Source organism: Ruditapes philippinarum, unplaced genomic scaffold, assembly GCF_026571515.1.
Source record: "Ruditapes philippinarum isolate M1 unplaced genomic scaffold, ASM2657151v2 ctg788_1_1_1_1, whole genome shotgun sequence".
NCBI classification, from domain to species: domain Eukaryota; kingdom Metazoa; phylum Mollusca; class Bivalvia; order Venerida; family Veneridae; genus Ruditapes; species Ruditapes philippinarum.
In genome coordinates, this window is record NW_026853814.1 from 130,422 (window position 1) to 149,744 (window position 19,323).

The 19,323-nt window shown below is 32.0% G+C and overlaps 1 protein-coding gene across 3 annotated transcripts in view; it reads left to right on the forward strand.

Annotated features, from left to right (window-relative positions):
• The first annotated feature begins 5,973 nt into the window (after window positions 1-5,973).
• The window catches only part of LOC132738012 (polypeptide N-acetylgalactosaminyltransferase 13-like), a 29,421-nt gene continuing 16,071 nt past the window's right edge, over window positions 5,974-19,323 (forward strand). The window contains exons 1-3 of one of the 3 annotated variants that reach the window (XM_060725425.1): window positions 5,974-6,093; window positions 16,242-17,208; window positions 17,913-18,079. In XM_060725425.1, coding sequence (XP_060581408.1) covers window positions 16,706-17,208; window positions 17,913-18,079 — 670 coding nt within the window. In that variant the 5' untranslated portion in view covers window positions 5,974-6,093; window positions 16,242-16,705. Of the gene's footprint in view, window positions 6,094-9,267; window positions 9,509-16,241; window positions 17,209-17,912; window positions 18,080-19,323 lie in introns of those variants that run through there. The other 2 variants (XM_060725423.1, XM_060725424.1) reach the window with 2 other exon arrangements.

The window sequence follows — 19,323 nt, forward strand, 5'->3', positions numbered from 1 at the left end:
CATATTGTTTCCAATGCTAGCTCATATATCAAGCAAAATGTCATCGTGTTCTTAAATGGTCTGAAAGTGATATTCAACAGTCAGACAATGTTTATACGGCTTATTTTATAGAGATATGATGTATCAACAGGAACTTTTTCAATATGAAATTTAAACGATTGAAATGTGTTTGAATAATTTCTGTCACTAAAATAAGGTAGTGATCACGTTGTTGTATGATTTGAGAGTTTACCTAAAAAAGGTAATATTTTTGTTTTTCACGATCATTTATTTAGTTGTGGCGTGTTCAAGTTACTTGATAAAGATAGGTCAGTATAGCAATATAATTCGTTATTGCTTACTGTAAAAATATTCATTATTTATTTTAGTTACATAAATATATTGAAGATCCTGTAACACATTTTTTATGGTTTTATATCATAACTATGGTACTCAAATTAAGATTGATCAATATTGTAAGTTCCGAAAAGCATTATCTTTTAAAGATATTACCGAATTTAACATTTAATGTCAATTGTCAATAAAGGGGGGGGGGGGGGTAAATAGAAATTTATTTTAAAGTCTATGATTATATACATATTTATATATAATATCACTTATGTGTGGTATAAGTAACCTCAGTTACAACAAACCGGACCTTTAATCAATATTTAACAGGTACATTAACAAATGCAAGTCAATGATTCATTTTGTATATTAATTACAAATAAAAATATAATATGACTGCTTGCAACAATGTTATTAGTAAAACTGTTGTAATTTTTTTTGACAATTTATATGGCCCTTTATGCATATACATTTATAATCTCGTCTAAATGTTCAAATTATACTACAAACAATCGTTTATAAATATGTGGCTAAGCACAATTTAGGTTTGTCTTCATTACGGTAGCAAAGTCGTCATTCTCTAGAATGATCTTGCAAAAAAACCTTCCCGGAAAATATTTTATTCAGATGTAAAAAATATATATTAACAGCCGAATTTGCTTATTCATACACGATATATGTAGTTGTATCATAGTTTGGAGACCTTTCTGTTGAAAATGTGTCAGGGTTAAATCGTATGCATATACATGCACCGTGCGTTAACTAGAGTGCGGGTATTAGTTAACCGCACTCCAGAGCATGCCAATTTATTGGCTCATTTTTGCTAGGGTTTACATATTGTGACGGCAGAGAAAGGGAAAGCGACAGAAATGTTATATTCAGATGTTCGTTCATTGGTTCATTTTTGCCGGGGTTTCATATTGTGACAACAGAGAACGTGCTTTTATGTTTGACTATGATACAAAAGTGAAAGAACACCAAAACACTCGGCAATCTGATTAATACTCGGGGGCTACGCCCCCTCGTAAAAATCAGATAGCCTCGTATTTCGGTGCTCTTTCTATTACTTATTTTCGGGTAGTGCATAAATAAAGAATTTGCTCTGGTTCAGAGGCGACACTGGTTCTTCTACATGTCTAGTCACAAAACTTCAGTTTTTAAGGTCTCATCCAAAAGATTTTATCGTTATCGTTATCTTTTACGTTTATTACTTATGGAGCTAAGGTAAGTACGTTGTTGATATAAGAATAAGTAATTAAAAGAGTATCATTAATCTAGAAATAATATGGTAAAAGGGACGTAACACATATTGAATTACATCAGTATACCACGGTAGCATACATACCGGTCGCCTCTCATGATATATTTGCTATTATTTTTAGACTAATTTGCAGGATGGTATATTGTAGTAATTGACAAATATGAAACTTTATCATACAAGTGTGAATTTTGAAAGCTAAACAAAAAGGAAATCAAACCTATGTCCTACGTTTGACAAATTATTTTGTATTCATTTAATCAAGTTAAAAAACAAACCAAAGACTATTTTAAGACATTTTCATAGTATAGTCTATTACACAAAAGGCTTACTCATTGTAATTGTAAAATAACTTTTTATTAATTGGTTTCGTGGTTCACATTCATTTTATATGTTAAAATACATCTTACGTTGGATTGTCTAAATGAATATGAATGATTTAACAAATATTCTTCACACATGAAATAAAACGAGAAAGAATATGCTGAATGGCCCTTTCCGTCAAACTTCGGAAAAGGATCTGACTAGAGTATGAATCGCTAAACGTGTTATCAATTTAATGCTGGAAAATGTTGACTAAGTTTATATATCATATTCAGATGCTCGTTTACTAGTTACTTTTTCCCGAGGTTTCATATTGTGACATTAGCACACGTGTTTGTATTTTTGACTATGATACAAAAGAGAAAGAACATCAAAACACTCGGCAATCTTATTTATACTCGGGGCTAACCCCCTTCGCACAAATCAGATAGCCTTGTTTCGATGCTCTTTCTATTAGTTTTGTCTACATCTAAATCCACGTGGTAGAACTACTTTCAATCTGTATCAAGTTAGAATTATCATAATAGTCGATGTGTTCGACTGGGAATGACAATAAATCACTTTTTTTATTTCATGTCATAATACCACTTATCGTACATCTATACTTGAATTACTGAGAAACAATGATGAAATAAAATGCGTATTTTCATAACTGCACGGTAGAAATTTATATTTTTTACTGCAGTGAAACATTTTGTTCATATTTTCCCTGTTGCCTTGCCGGGCTTCTGTCTTCTTAATTCATTCAATACACAAAAAATAAAAAGAGAAGTCTTTAGAACTATTATCTCAAAGACGAGAAAAAGTAAACTTTAGCAATGAACAGAAAATTCAAGGTTTTTTTCCCTTACAAAACAGGAGTTATTTTCATCTTGTGATATGCACATCTTGTCATATTTCATACCACTCGATGAAAATAAATCATGTATTTATAGAAAAGTCTTAAAATTCCTCTTTAAATTAGTATATGCCGTAAATTTCTACTTCAATAATTTTGAATGTCGGGTATCCATCGGATTCTTTTATTTCTTTATCACATGATCTAACAAAAAAAGAAAATGCGCCTAAAGATCAAACAATCAAATATTTACAATCCAATTGTCTTTATTGAGTTTTATTGACCAAAAAAAAAAAAAAACGAAAAAAAACTTATGTCAGAACCATAATACCATAATACCACATGTATAAGTTTATTATTGAGAACAATATGTATATAAAGCAATAAAAGTTAAAGCAAGGATCAAGTTGTTGAGAGAGTATATATAAGAAGAATGAAAATATTTTCATTCGTTCTACAATGTACCTGTAGAATATAAACAGATTCAGCTTTGTAAAATGTACGAGTGTTGTTTGATAAATTTGCGGAATTACTCTATAATAATTTAATATCTGGATAACTTATAGAAAAGAAAACTATTCAATGATAAATATATTTTATCGTATGAATATCAGGCAAACTTAACGATGCTATATCAAACACTACTTCTACACATAACATTAAACAAGGTCATTGCCGCACGTTGCACAAAAAAATATCTCGTGACCATAAATTACGTCGGATCAATCAAGCGTCAAAGACAAGCGACGTGATTTCCACGAATTTATCAAATAACCTTTGTAAATAGATACTTGTTTCAAAGCAAAAATAAGCCAAAGAACCCCGTGTGCATTTAAAAAAAAAGTAATTCATTGATATTCTTTAAGAATGCAGGGGTTCTTTTTTCAAGTATCCAGATGTGCTTTAATATATTACATTGTATAAACTGTGTATACTATCTGACTGAAGTTCAGATCTGTTGTTTGCTAAAACTGTAGTTTTGGAGCTGTCTTTAGGCTGGTTAATTGTTTATATTATACGAGTGAACTTTTTTTCTATTTCAAGTTGACTTCTGGGTAACTGACTTTATAGCATTTGGCCCTTCACCCGCGCTGTGTTTTCGGGTCGTTTTAAGGAAGCCCATCAAAATGTAATGTCGGGTTGGTTGAGTAATATCTGGCATCTACCTCTACAAGTTAAATGTATTTCAATTGAATTCCTTTTGAATTTAAGACACCACATTTCTTTGATCTAGCTGTGCCCGTATATCTGAACATTGTATATATTATTATGCATATTATATTACTTTTCCACTTCTCTCACATGTGGATGCATTGAATATGTGTATAATTCATGTTATTGGCGTCCGCGCCGAAGCGCGGCGCTCTTATGGAATGAGATCAGATTTTGTGAAAGGGCGACAGCAACTTCTCGAGCCTTTTAGTCGGTCATAATAAAAGCCGAAAATTCCGATCGGTATGAGGGTGCTTGATTATTAAATAAGAATGAAATGTCGCGATATGTTACAATGAATTTTCGCAATGCAAACATTTACAAATGAAATAACCTTTTCCGTCAATAAATCGCGCTCTTCGGGGTTTTTTATTTATCATTTTGTAGTACACAGTCGGTTATCATGTCATGGTATATGTTATTGTTGTACATGTATCCTAGAATGATCAGTTGATGACCTAAATATTCCAAAAACCTATTTATAGATATATCTTTTTATCACTCCTATCGGTAAATGCCGGTCTCTCCCGGTCTATTTTGACCAGGATTTACTAGTGACCGGCGAATAGTACCACACGTTTATTGTCCGGTCTCTCCCGATTTTGGAGTAGATGTTTGATATCGTTACAATTGGAAAAAAAACAACAATAGCATGTTTCATTTTATCTATATGAGATAAAAACAATAAATATGTACACGGATTTATATGTAATATAAATCCGTGATATGTACAATAATTGAGAAAAAGGTACATTTTTTATGGTATTAAAATGACATTATCAACTTTGAAACATTTTATTTAATTATTCAATTTGTTATCCGTGTTTAGTAAAGATGCCGAGGAATTATTCAAAGTTACAAATTAGATTTTATGAATTATTCAATTGATCGATAATTTAAAAAATGATAAAGAAAAATACAATGTACATGTACATGGTTTAAGAATAAACAATATTATATATTGAAAGATAAACCATAATTTACTGACTTTTTCTAGTTAAGCTTTTACTTATAATCGTCGGTCAATATGACAATTGAATTCTTAAAATTTATTTTACAATTTTAATAAAAAAGAGTAGTAAAAACTCAGTATTAAAATAGCACATAAAACACAAAAAAGAATAAAAGAAAACAATATTCATAAAATTTGTATTTTTTTTTAAATTAAAATTAATAGATATTACAATTATTGTATAATAAACAATTATGCTCAACATGATCAACATGGTAATATAACCAGTGTCATATTTTTACTAACTTAAAGTGTGAACAGATACCTTAAGGGGGTCTTCGCTAATAGCGATAACATGTACATAATAAGGGACACATGTGTGGTACGTGTTGATCATGCGTTACACATATGGATTATAAATGATTGCATACATGTATATCCGTTGCTATTAATAACCACGATCATAAAGAAATAACAAGTAATATTCTAATCTCTAGCATGCCAATCAAAGTTCATAATGAACAATGTCTTTCGTCCGCTCATTCATAAGTGGTATACATTTCTGGTAGTTTATAAGAATATCTTGTCATCATATGTGTACTAGTTCATCTTCACTTGCTGCATTTCTTGCTTGGACGCCCTTTGATGCTTTGCATCAATGCTTTTCTTGTGAATTGCTTGAAACATGATATTTACTTACTCTATGAAATTGTGGCATTAGAATTCACTATATAGTAACTTGTTGCTATTTTTTTTCGACTACAAAAACAAAAAGCTGGAAAAGAGACAGTTTCAGAGATGGTATACTACACAAAAATCATCCATTATTTCAACAATTATTTTTCAAACATTTAAAAAAAATTGTACAGTTTAAACAAGAGGTGTATGTTATCGGGGATGAAATAACACCGGATTGTGTTTAACAGTTTGTTGGCACCGAATTGAAAATTTTCCAGAAACGATGCATTACATTTTGTTAGTAGAAAATAGGCGCGTGCATGGTTCGTATCATTCAATCTTAGAACTTTTATTCTGCGTTGGAGAATTTTGTACAACAGCCAGGTGAAATAACATTAAGGCTTCATGCAACAAGTGGAAATTGTTTTCTTATTTAAAAATTTTATAGATAAACTTATCGATTTTAAATGATATTTGTCCAGGATTAAAAATCTTTTTAGAATGGTAAGATTTTAGTACGATATTAGTCTAAAATATGCACGTGTTATTGCTCTATTGTGAAACAAGTTGTAACAATTTTATATGATGTAATTTCGAGTCGGTGTCCTGGTACTGAAGTATCATCATTAGTCATGACGTATCATATTTAGAAAAAATAGGTTTTTCGAGCACCGGTGTAAACAGTAGATTACCCTGTCTGATTTACAAGAATGAATGACGATGCAATGGTAGAAGATTTTCTTTTAACAATAGCAGTTTTAAGTTCTTTCACCATGTTTTTGTTTTGTTTTATTTTTTTGTTACTGCTGTTGTTGTTTGTCTGAATGGAATGCTGAATTCTGAACTTGGACAGTTTGTTAATCTATGATAAATTATGTTTTCTTCCAGTGCATATAAATCGTGCTCATTATTTAAATGTTTCAAAACGATGGATCATCGCATCATGTGATCCATTATGCAAGTATAGTAAAAAATCATGCAAATTCTGTACTCATGATATACCGTGTTTGATCATTTTAGACAACTTTGTTATATAAAAGGAATATTGTAGACGAATTGAATTATCATGATGAATATAAATAGTTGTTGAAAGCATGTTTGAATAAGATAAAAGCATGATTTTTTTGTATTTCAAACAACTTGAAGATTAAAGGTTTAAAGTGCTCTTAAATGTGCACGTTGACAGACAATTTTATCAGTATTATCACTTATAAAAAATAAATTTGTTCAAAAATAACTCGCCGAATTGTAAGGAAAAAGCAAACAATCTACATTGTTTATGTAAACAATTGGTTGCCACAATCTTTCGATGTTGAACATGTCACAAAATGATATGGAATGCATGTTTATTAAAGACCGACCACATACATTATGGGAGAACATACATGTGTACAACATATATACCCATATAACATATGATTGTTTTGGTCGATTGACTCGCGTCCGATAGGTTGATATTTCTATTTCGTTTTTTATTGATACTAAATTTGTTTTATGAAGTACCTACAGTACTGCTAAAAAGTATTTAATCTAGGCATACAAGTATTCATTATATACTTATAAATTAAATAAAGACAGAAAATGCGTATTTATATTTTCCGTATTTTCACTGCATTTTATACTCACTGGAGTGAAATATATTTTCCGTATTTTCAATAATGTCTTGTCATATAGTTGTCTTATAAATATAGACAAAACACAGAATTAAAGGAAGTTTTGAAATCATAATGGCAAAAAGTGAAAAAGGTATATTATGATAAACAGAGAAATCAAGCTTTTTATCTATAAATACGGGATTTGTTTTCGTCTCGTTGTATGAAAATGATTATATTCCACTCGTAACTAACCCCCACGTCATGAAATATTTCTTTTTATACCACTCTATGTAAAATAAAATCCTGTATTTATAGAAAAGAAAAAAACTTGAAAGAAATCCTGCAGTATTTTAAACTAGACATTTGTAAAGTTAATCAGACAAGTACAATCCAAGGAAAAGCATGCGTTACATGCAGTTGGTCTTTAAAGTTAAGTACTGAAGTTTTCCTGGAGAAATTTTAGATACCCGTTATCACGCCTCTTATATGAAAAAAGGAAGTTTAGTTGATCCCCTCAAGTTGCATTTCACCATAATCAATTCGGTTATCTATACCGTACGCATTTGTTTTGTGACAAACCATTCGAAACTGCCTCGGCTATTATCTATAATAACCTCGGAAACAATACGGATTGAAAGTAGTTCTACCACGTGGTTTCAGAGGTAAACAGAAACAGAGATAATGTAAAACGAATGTTTAACGAATGTATATATTTGACATCTAATGTCTGTTCCGATACTCTTTTGCTTGAAAATATGTCTGACAACTATTCGTAATTTAAATATGCCCACAGATGTTCAATTTTAAACAATCAACAGGTTGGGTTTTTGTACTTTCGGTTTCTACAACCATAATAATAAATATATAAATAATGTATTGTTTGCTTTTGTACCTATGAATTCACTTATTTTAGGTGCACTTTTACTACATTTTTTGGAAATAAACTTGTCAACAACTCCTGGCATAAAATTACTATTTGTTTACACGTATAGTTTCTTAGCGTAGGTTAGACCTAAATACCGCATCCGTTCTGTGTATTTATACTATTGTGCTCGAGGTCCTTATCCGAAGACTGACGGAAAGGGCAGAGTAGATGCGATTGGTGACAAACTGTAAAACAGAACTTAGACATGAAAACACATTTTTAACATTTCGACAGAGCAGACTTAGTGGTCCAGTGTTAATTATAATTGACTACAAATTCAAAGGTCGCGAGCTCGATATCTCCATCTCCATGCTGTAGAAATTTAACAAGGTGCGTTTAATGAAAATTGAGCCGCGTCAAATCAAAACCAACATTATGAGTTTGCGACCAGCATGGATCCAGACCAGCATGGGCATCCGCGCAGTCTGATCAGGATGCGCAGGCTGGTCTGGATCCATGCTGGGCGCAAACCCACTATGTTGGTTTTGTCATGACGTGGCTCAAATAATTGTTTGTTTGGGAACGGATTTTCTTCTAGTTCCGTATCACTGCACTCAAAAATATACAAATAAAATAAATGAACAAATTATAAATAAATTATTTAAATAAACTGATTGAAATTAAGATTATAAAAACGGTCCTCTAGAGTTATTCTACAGTAAGGTTTGCCTGTTGGCGACTTCAGATAGGGGTATATCAGGTACAGACTGACGTCAAACATCGATATCGATTTTTTTATTAAAAAAGAACAACAATAAAAAACGTATTATCTTAAATAGTGTTTCACATAGTGGGACAGCAGGTCTTTTACTCTCAAATAGTTTATTTTGAAATAACAAACAGAATCAATGTGAACATAAGAATTGATCAGATAACATGCAGTTTTCTGAAACAAGTTGAACAGTAGCTTAATAAAATACATGTGGAATAAAAATATTTCCGCCCGTATTTTTGTTAAATAAATAAGTTTATGGGATTTGAAATGTAGCTGTGACATTCGAAAATGTTTAAACTACTAGTATATATATAAATGTATAAGCTACTCACTGCAGCAATTGTCTGACAAATAACAATACACAGCGATTAACGCTGATTTACTTTAAAGTACAAACTTTGACAGGCATGTCCAAAACGATTGGGTCACGTTACAATGTGAATGAGTATACATCATTTCTAAATATGTCTGCATTTTTTTAACGTGCAAAGTCTGCCGTAGGCAACATTCGCTTGTCAACCGTTGCTTTTCGGCGTTGTTAATTAGGCGGGAAACCAGCGTTACAAGCGTCCGTAATTGTTTCCGATGTCGTCTTAAAACTAGGTATGGAATAAACCAAAAACGTTTCTCCTCGACGTTATCATTTGTTTAATAAGGTCATTGGATTATAGTGATGTATGGCAGGTTAGTGTTTTATTTTGAACACTTATACACTTCCTGTATGTAAAAATGTCTAAGAGCATGTGTTTTTCTTTATTTTAACAAGTTACAACAATAGATGGACAATCATTCACAAAATGGATACGTTTATTTGTATATCCATTATGTAATTACTATGTACTTTACTTTGGAGTGTATAAATAATGACTTAAGTAGATCTGTAAAGTTTTATGATATATGAAGGAAAATTAAAGTAAGTGTTACATTGTCTTAATGACTCTGAATGACGGAAGTTAAAAAAGATCTGACATTTCTCCCATGACGTAACACTTATCTGTCTATAAGTTTTTTTAATAAGATAAGATTATGTATGGATTTTCTTAAAGTATTAGTCATATTTGCAGAGGTGATTACAACTGATTTGATAATACGTTATCGCTAACAATCCATTTTTTTCCTTGTAAGAATAAATCTTTATTTCCGACTACCTTGAAATAACGACCTTATGAGATATGTGGTCTGTACTTAACACGATTTACATGATGACATGTCGCTGTTTTAGATCTTATTACATAATATATAACTCGGGCCGCTTTCCTACCATGTTCTTTAAAATATACTTATCATATAATGGCAACTCATATGTATCCATTTCTGCCTTCATACGTTAAATAATCTATACATTTCTTTTATTAACACTACTGCAGTACCTAAATTTTGTTTCATATAAACACGTATCTTACTGTTTTCATAGAAGGCTAACCATTTCATCATTCATGTTAACCCTTGCCATTATAGAGCCAGTATGCCCATCTGTTCTGTTTCACCAGGCTCTATATAAGGTTGGAATTTCAGTATTTTGATATTGACTTTAAATGGACTGCTCAAACTTTAAAGCCTGACAACTTTGTCGCATAAATTAAGATTAATTTAGATTAAATATGCAAAAGTTTATCTAGACAATCTGACATGCAGGTTAGCGGTCTAGTGATAGGGCACAGGTTCCGTTACCCAAGGGGCCGCGCGTCCGATATGCCGTAAATCACTGTTCTACAATAAGTTTGGAAAAAACTAGGATATTCTATTGTAATGATAAAACTATTATATCAATGTATTACTTCCGAATGATAAAGCAGCTAATTATATTCGTTGATGGTGGACGGGGACGGGAATGGGGGCATCGCATATATGAGGAGCCGATTGAAAAGCGATAGTAAATTACACTGTAAGGAAGAAAACATGGTCTGTTATGTCTGGCTGGACATACATACGATTCACGAATGACTAAGTCACGTTATTAAATAGGTTATTAAAACCAACTTAAATAGTGTGTAATTAGGTTAATGACCGCGCGTGCAGTAAATCATTTTGTTACTGACTGTCTTTCTTAATTAATAGTAAAGACATTAAAATGTTTTCCATCGAACAGTTTGAAATAAAACCATTGATTGATGATAAAACTCTACTGTTTCACTCGAAAATACGAAAATTACATAATTTAGCTACAAAATAGAAGCTAAGAAGCGCCTATTATTTTCCTTCGACAGGTCTACTTTAGTAGGGCTAGGATGCAAATAAGATAAACTTTATTTGTTCACATAATTAAATACACTTTGATTCATTCTTAAATGAATTCACTAGTAATCTTTTTTATCAAGACAAAAATAATCTTGTATGTTTTTACTTTATTTTATATAAAATTAAAGAATATATGACTAATAATCACACATATATTGCTCTTTAAACATATAATACATGTCTAATATTTCCTCATGTGAAGTATTGAATACTTTTATAAACATATAATATATTTATATGATTACATGGCCCTGTCTATTCTGGTGAAATATAAACACATCATGATATAACCTTCGTAACAACGAAGTGAAAATAGTTTAAAGACAGGGACGTAAAATGTAAATATAAAGTACATCTAAAAGTACATTATACCAAAACTATCAGGGGTCGTTATTTCAAGATGAACTTAAGGTTATTAAACCCGTTACCTGTTTGAACTAAAAGTCATCATCCTTTGCCACAAGTAAGTATAGAGCCAGGCCTGCGTGCACGTCCGTGCAGTCTGGTATGGCTCTAAAATGTTGCTAGCTCCTTATACTTCGGAAAAAAGGTTTTTAAATTCAATATATCTTGCATATTCATTTTTCAAATTCTATATACAAATTTATCATGAAAATTCAGTATGCAAATTTAATATACAAATTAAGTATGAACATTCAATATTCAAATTCAATATACAAATTTCGTATGCAAATTCAACAGGTTAAGAGTTAAACCGAGATAGTAACGTTGCAAAAGTCCCAAAAATCCTGTGTTCATGTTCTTAATATCATATTAATACACGTCACAGCTACCTTTAAGTATCAAGAGATCTGTACCCAAACGAAACATGTTTTTGTTTTGTTTTGAGACGAGCTAATGTCTTGATATAAATCGGTGGGTAGAAAATACCACTGTAACTGTTTATTTTTGTTTAAAACAGATTCCTCGTCCGTTATCATGTAGTCGTGGCATTATTCTGTCTATCAGTGCGATAAAATAGTTTCATGGTTTAGATAATTTTAAACGTTTCATGTCTTTGTTTTTTTGTGTTTTTTTTAAATACACGGGGGGATTTGTCTTTTGGTGTCTTTTCTATATTGTGTTCCAGTAAATTGATTTTAATACATATCCCCTAACTTAATATATATACCAGGCTTTAAACTTTATATGTACGGTATATTAAGGCTATGAATAACTACGCAATAGTAAGAATACACAGAATACTAACCTACGCTAAGAAACTAAACATGTAAAATGCTGTAAAATGCCGGGAGTTGTTGACTAAGGTTATTCCAATATATCCTAAATTAAGTAAATTATAGATAATAAAGCACATTATATATAATTATACTTATCATTATGGTTGTAGAAAGCGAAAGTAAGAATATATTATGTTTGATAGTTAATATGGTGGCTTATTTGGACACTTTGCGCGTTGAGTTGTCGATAGCGACAACACAACCTATATCGTTATCGCCTTTTCGTCTTGTCGTCTTTTCAAGCGACAGGGCGACATCGCAACAATGCGCCGCACGACAACGCGATGTTTTGCGTGATTCGCTAGCGACAGGACGACAAGACGACAGTGCGACAACGGCAAGACGAAAAGGCGATAATGGTATAAGTTGTGTTGTCGCTACCGACAACGCAACGCGCAAAGTGTACCAAATCAGCCACCATACATCTTACGATTTATGTCTTTTTCTTCTTGATGGTTTTCTTTTTCTTTTTTTTAGTTGTGGTTTCTACTGGTGTTGTTTTTGTATTTTATTAAGTACGACAAGATTGAATTGGTGAATGGACAAAAGGCGGCGTCGTAATGTTTTTTAAGTTAATTCAAGATATTGCATTCTCGCACATAGCAAACTGACTATTATTAGTAAAAGACATAATCCGTTATCTAGCACAAATCGTAAATGTGGCCATACAAATTAGTCTAAGCTTTCTTCAAGCAATACAATTCTTCTTTCTTGATTTCGAGAACACCTCATATATCTGAACATTGTCATGAAGTTCTGGTCCATACGAGGTCTTCGAAAATTTAAACAATTTGGCTCTTGTCGTATTTTATATTTATTGAGAACGTTTCTGGTTAATTAATCAATTAATGCTGGTCCATCGCACATGGATGTTTTTGGTCTTCATAATAAAAGGATGGCTGCGTTTTTGACGTAATTTACATGTAGGTCGTGTGCTTTTACTTATTTTGGCATTCTGTAGGAATGTTGCCGGGCACCAAAGTCGACTATTAACGGACGCCCTCACATAAAATATGTTTAGCTGTACGTATTGTATGTGTTGTACGAGTGCGGGCTTCTATTTTCGATTCTACCAGTCGCATGTTATTAAACGGCTTTATAAATAATAATTAGCATAAACATATATAAGATTGCATATTAAAATTTTCTAAATGGCTATAAAACAATTGCATATCATATGTTAATAGCTACTCGTATTATGCATATTGTATATGTATGTTGCTAAATAAAGCAAACTTTTGGCAAAAGTGTTACACTCTTATCTTATCTTCAAAATGATGTTATGAACATGTATATAACAGACTAATTTAGTTTACTTTTGTTTTTATTTTACTTATTATTAGTTTAAACTATATTTATTTATAATCTATACATTTACATAATAAGGTACACGAAATAAAATTTACGGATTGTGTAGGAAGCTTGAAACTCTCTCCGTAATCAGTATTAAACAAATTTTTAATGCATGGTAACACAATTTTAAAAATATAACTAAACTATACATATGAGCCGTGTCATGACAAAACCAGCATGGCTCCGGACCAGCATGCGCATCCGCGCAAACTGATCAGGATCCATGCTGTTCGCTATCAGTTTCTCTACTTGTAATAGAGTTGGTAAGCGAACAGCATGGATCCTGATCAGACTGCGCGGATGCGCATGCTGGTCTGGAGCCATGCTGGTCGCAAACCCATTATATGTTGGTTTTGTCGTGACGCGGCTCAAATCATATCGACTTGTGCTTGCTCTTACGTATACAAACAGTATCTTTATAATAAGTATTCATGAACTTAATTAAGATATATTGCTGTTCGATTTGAGTCATAAACACGAGTAAGAATTCAGTTTTTAAAGGGATACATGACTTACTATTGTGCTCATCAATATATTGTGATCGTGGAATTATACATCGTAGATGTTTATTTTATATAACATATGCACTACCTCTCGGCCGGAAATATTTTATCAAGGGAGTTAAATTTTGTAAAAATTGCAAACCTTCTTTACAATCCCAGTTTTAAGACGCTACTTAAATAATTAATATACGACTTATATATTATTAATACATCTCCGTAACTAATTCGACAAAATTAATAAAACTGTAATACGAGAAACGATGGAAGAATATTAATTTCATAACATGTTATTGTGTTTATTAAATTGCTTAGACGATGTGCTATATTGACAGTGAAATGGTTTATCTTATTTGAATTTGAATTTATAGAAAAGAGAATTAAAGTCTATATTCTATGCTCTTATCACAATTTAAGTGGTATCTGCCAATTCCACGTGGAACAATTTTTCTACCGGCACATGACATTTTTCCCATGCTTTCAAAAGAGAGGGGCCGATGATAAAGTCGCATAATTTTATAAAGTTATGATACATTGTTGAGTACAATACTGAATTCTATTGGACAACTACACATCTGTTAAACATATATTGGACGAAGCCGAGTGTGATGCATGTTAAGCAGCTGTGTACGAGTCCAGTATGATTAATATTGTTCTGAAAAATGTAGAATGATTTTTTTATTTTACATTTTTTTTTAAATTTTACATAACTTGTTTAGTACATTAAGTAATTGATATGAGTGTTTTACCACGAAATTGAAAGTTAGGGTAGATGTGGTACAATATGCTTTAATATTCATAAATGTTTATATGTTTTGGACTGAAAATGTAAAAGAGGCTAGGCTATACGGAGTACGATATGCATTTGATATTGATTTTGTGGACTCTGGAATTGGAAACGAGGCTAAATGGGGATTCGATAATGATTTCTATTGGAATATCGCATGGTTCAAATTGAAAGTTCGTTGGTTATATTCTATATGTTGTGAAATATATATGTATTAATAATTTGACGCACGGTTACAAAATATCATAGTTTTGTTATAATGGCACTGTTTAGTAAGACAGTTTGAAATGTTTTGCGACTGATATGAAAAAAAAATCTTATTTTTGTAAGATTGTTGTTTAATTCACTTTTTTTTGTCGACAACACTTTGATCTAAATTTCATATATACATGTACTGTGCATATATATGTAGGAAAATATACGTGAATAGCTATTTTGCATTCTTGACCAAACAGTTTACACTGAAACCGGCTAAACAGTATACCATGCAGATGTTTGCCCATCTGATAGCCGTAACAAATACCAGATAACATCTGTAACATCGCCGTTACATACCGTACATATAAACAACTCTCACATACCGTTAACATACTAACAAATCCGTATCAATTAATATCTTTGGTATTTATTCAATCTAGTAAATATCAGAATTAAACATTTATTAAATCACAAAATGTCTACGAGTTGCTCTCCTTGTTGGAAATGAATATAAAGGTAAACTAACCATAATTTGAAAACTGATACATTTTATCTATGTAACACGAACTTTATAAGCTTCTGTACGTAGAACTGGGATTGATAACGCACACTTATGATATATATTGCATTTCATAAGTTCATATTGACCAGATTCTGAACTATACTTCTCAACGTTATCTAGGGATCATGTCAGTTTGTTAGCTCGTATGAAAGTAATAAGAAAAAAATATTTTTACATATGAGCCGCGTCACGACAAAACCAACATAATGGGTTTGCGACCAGCATGGACCCAGACCAGCCTGCTCATCCGTGCAGTCTGATCAGGATCCATGCTGTTCGCTTTCGGTTACACTTCTTGTAATAGGGTTGGCGAACAGCATGGATCCTGATCAGACTGCGCGGACATGTTAATTGCATCGGAGGATAGAAAAAAATGAATATTTCACATTTATGTGACATATATTGAGCTACAGTACATTACAATTATAATTTCTCAAATAAGTAACATATGCATAAAATATTTTTTTCTCTCCAGATATGTAAATGATATAATCAATTTTATTGCTCAATGATTAATTTGTTTTGATAACTTTTTCAGATGAAACGGGGAAAAGGGAGAAAAGCTGCTGTCATCGACGACGTTTGGAACATTTTTATACTTACATTTTCCTGACAAACAGTATGGAAATTCAAAGCATATGCATTTTAATGGACGGTTGACATTGATACTAGTGTTTGAAAAGAAAATTTAAGAAATTCAAGCGAACATTTTGGTTGGCCCTCGTTCCGTTCTTCGGCAAAATTTTTCTACATCAAACATTAAATAAAATATATCAGCGATGGATATGAATCATTTTAAACAAGAAGAAGTTTATTAGATACGTGGGTGTTAACAGATTCCAAAGGAGACTTTAATTACAGATCTTTCAAGCTCAATTTCTTTCAGATTAATGATATGTCATTTGAGAAAAAACGAGTGTATATATGCGGGAATGGCAAATAATGTTCAGGATAAAACTTAATTAAATTGAAGCCTCGCTTACTCTTGGAAAGCGCCATACAATGGGAGTTTGGAAGAATGTCAGGATGCGATGTGCATTTAGATACTTATTTTGTCTTTTAGTTTTAATTTTAACTTTTATTTCAATTCATTTAGCATTAATATCGGACAAGACTGCCTATTTTTTAAAACAGAATTTTCTGTCTCAGAGAAAACATCTGGATTCAGCTTTAGATGGTGATAAATCTTACAATGCTAACAATTTAAGTAAATTATTAGGTTTAAGCGTGAAGACATTTTTAGCTTCCGGTGGCGCGCGCAGGTTACCAGTCGCTATTTCATGGCAGGAATACAGGAGTAACCCAACTGCTTTAACAGGAAATCCGCTAATTGATGATTATGGGAAGAACGATCCCGGGAAAATGGGTGAAAATGGTTCTGGAATCATTCTGGTTGGCGCGGAGAAAGAAAAGGCGACTAGGTTAATATCCAAATACAATGTCAACGTTTATGCAAGCGATAGAATTCCACTAAATAGGTTGGTTCCAGATGCAAGATTCGCTGGGTATGTTATATTGCAAACGTTATCTTATACTTGAAGTACTCACAAGTTTATAAGTTTTTGTTATCTCTAGCTCTCTTACAAAATATTCAAACAGACTGGCTTGGAACTCAAGTGTGTCATAATAGAAACCATAGCATTTTTATTTAGTTCTGTTGACGTAAAATGTTATACTGAAGTGGAATACTCCGATTCTTTAAAACCTTTAAAATATTTATAATTACAAAGAAATACATGTACACTCTAGCAAACTATTGCAAACCAAACAGATAGGTTCGTATTGCATAACTTATTCTCGACAAATGTCTTGAATTTAACACACATGAAAGGGAATTCCACTAAGATCTAAAAGATTTAAAACATAAAATTTGAATTTCATACATTTATCAGCTGAGGAACAGAATGGTTTACAAAATGTTATTCCAAAATATACTCAAAAATGAATTTAAAGTCGTACCTTGTGTTGTTCTTTTTTAAGATCGGCCCGGTTTTAGTGAAAAGGGTTGCAACTATTTCAAAATTAGAATAAATATTCTTGAAAAATGAAGTGAGCAAATGATCTGAAATTTTGCAAACAATACAAGTTATTGGTCAAGACCTACGTCAAATGGAACATTTTTCTCGAAAACAATATTGTCAGTCCCGTCATGTCAAGAAACCGCAGTGGAGTTCCTTTAAGAAAGAAAAAAAATTATCTTAAATTTCAGATGTGATGTAATTCCTTATCCGTCATCTCTACCTACTACAAGCATTATTATCCCTTTTTACGACGAATGGCCGTCAATTCTTCTGCGCACTATATATAGTATAGTCAATAGAACACCAAGGCATCTTCTACAAGAAATAATATTAGTTGACGATGGGAGCCAAATGGGTAAGATCCGAATTTTAATGAACTTGTGTTAGAGATGTTTGTTAGGGATTCATTTCATTTTTTCTAATAGAAAAAATGTTATTGTGTGTTAAAGTGTTAAAAGTGAAACAGCTTGACTCATAGATAATGGTGTGATGGTGTTATTTTATTTAGATGGTTTTCGCTTCGAATGAACTTAATGCCCACCCCCCCCCCCACTCACAAACATATCGGATTTTGGTCATCATTTTTTTAAATTATGTTAAGAAAGTCTTCTATGATAGTTTAAATCATCCGTCATTGCACTTGTAAGACGATATGAACTATACTGACGCAAATAAGAAACTGTGCGGCTGTGATTTTATAATTTGTTCAATACCGAATATATCCAACTTTTTCCTATGAATCAAAAAGCTTGTAGCGGGTTTAAACCTGCTACGTAGATGCGTTAACGTAATGTACCGGTCTTGACGAACAGTCGTTACTTTTGGCATACACCAGTAACGCTTTCCGGTTGTTTCAATTCGAATTCAGTTAGAAAAATGATGTTTCAGTGCGTATAGGTTCAGTAAATCGGTCAGTGATAAATAAAAAATGAAAAACTTATCGCTTAATGTGCACTTGTAAATAGTTCGATATAAGCGTTGAGGTAAAATATCTCGGTCAATTTAGTGCAATATTTGCAGGCAAGTGCGCCAGTACTCCGATGGAAAAAACATTCACCCAGTTATTCAGAGTGGTCACAAAAATGTAGCAAATATAATTGTGCAGTTTCTTTTGCGTCAGTATACTTCCGGAAACGCCTTTCAGATAAAAGTTTAAATTCAAAGAGAGAGAGAGCCAGAATAATGTACACGTGTTATACAATCCAAACAACTTATCTTGTACCAAACTCAAATTGCAGTATATTTGACACACCGATCCTGCTGTTCCTTGGTTCTACTGATTTTTTCCTTGATTTTAATGATTTTTTGTTCCTTGATTGTTCTTTTTTTGTTCCTTAATACAACTTTTTTCTATTATTCCTTTGTTTCTTATCCCTCTTTCTTTGATTCTATTGTTTTATTGTTCCTTGATTCCACTGAACTTTCGTTCCATGATTTCACTGAACTTTTGTTCCTTGATTCTACTGTAAAGTAAGTAATATTTTTAACAATTTGAAACATACATTTATACTTAAAATGTTCTAAAACAAATTCATTATGCAACGGTACACAGGTACACTTAATGAGAAAATGCAGACGACAATAAAACAATGCCAATGA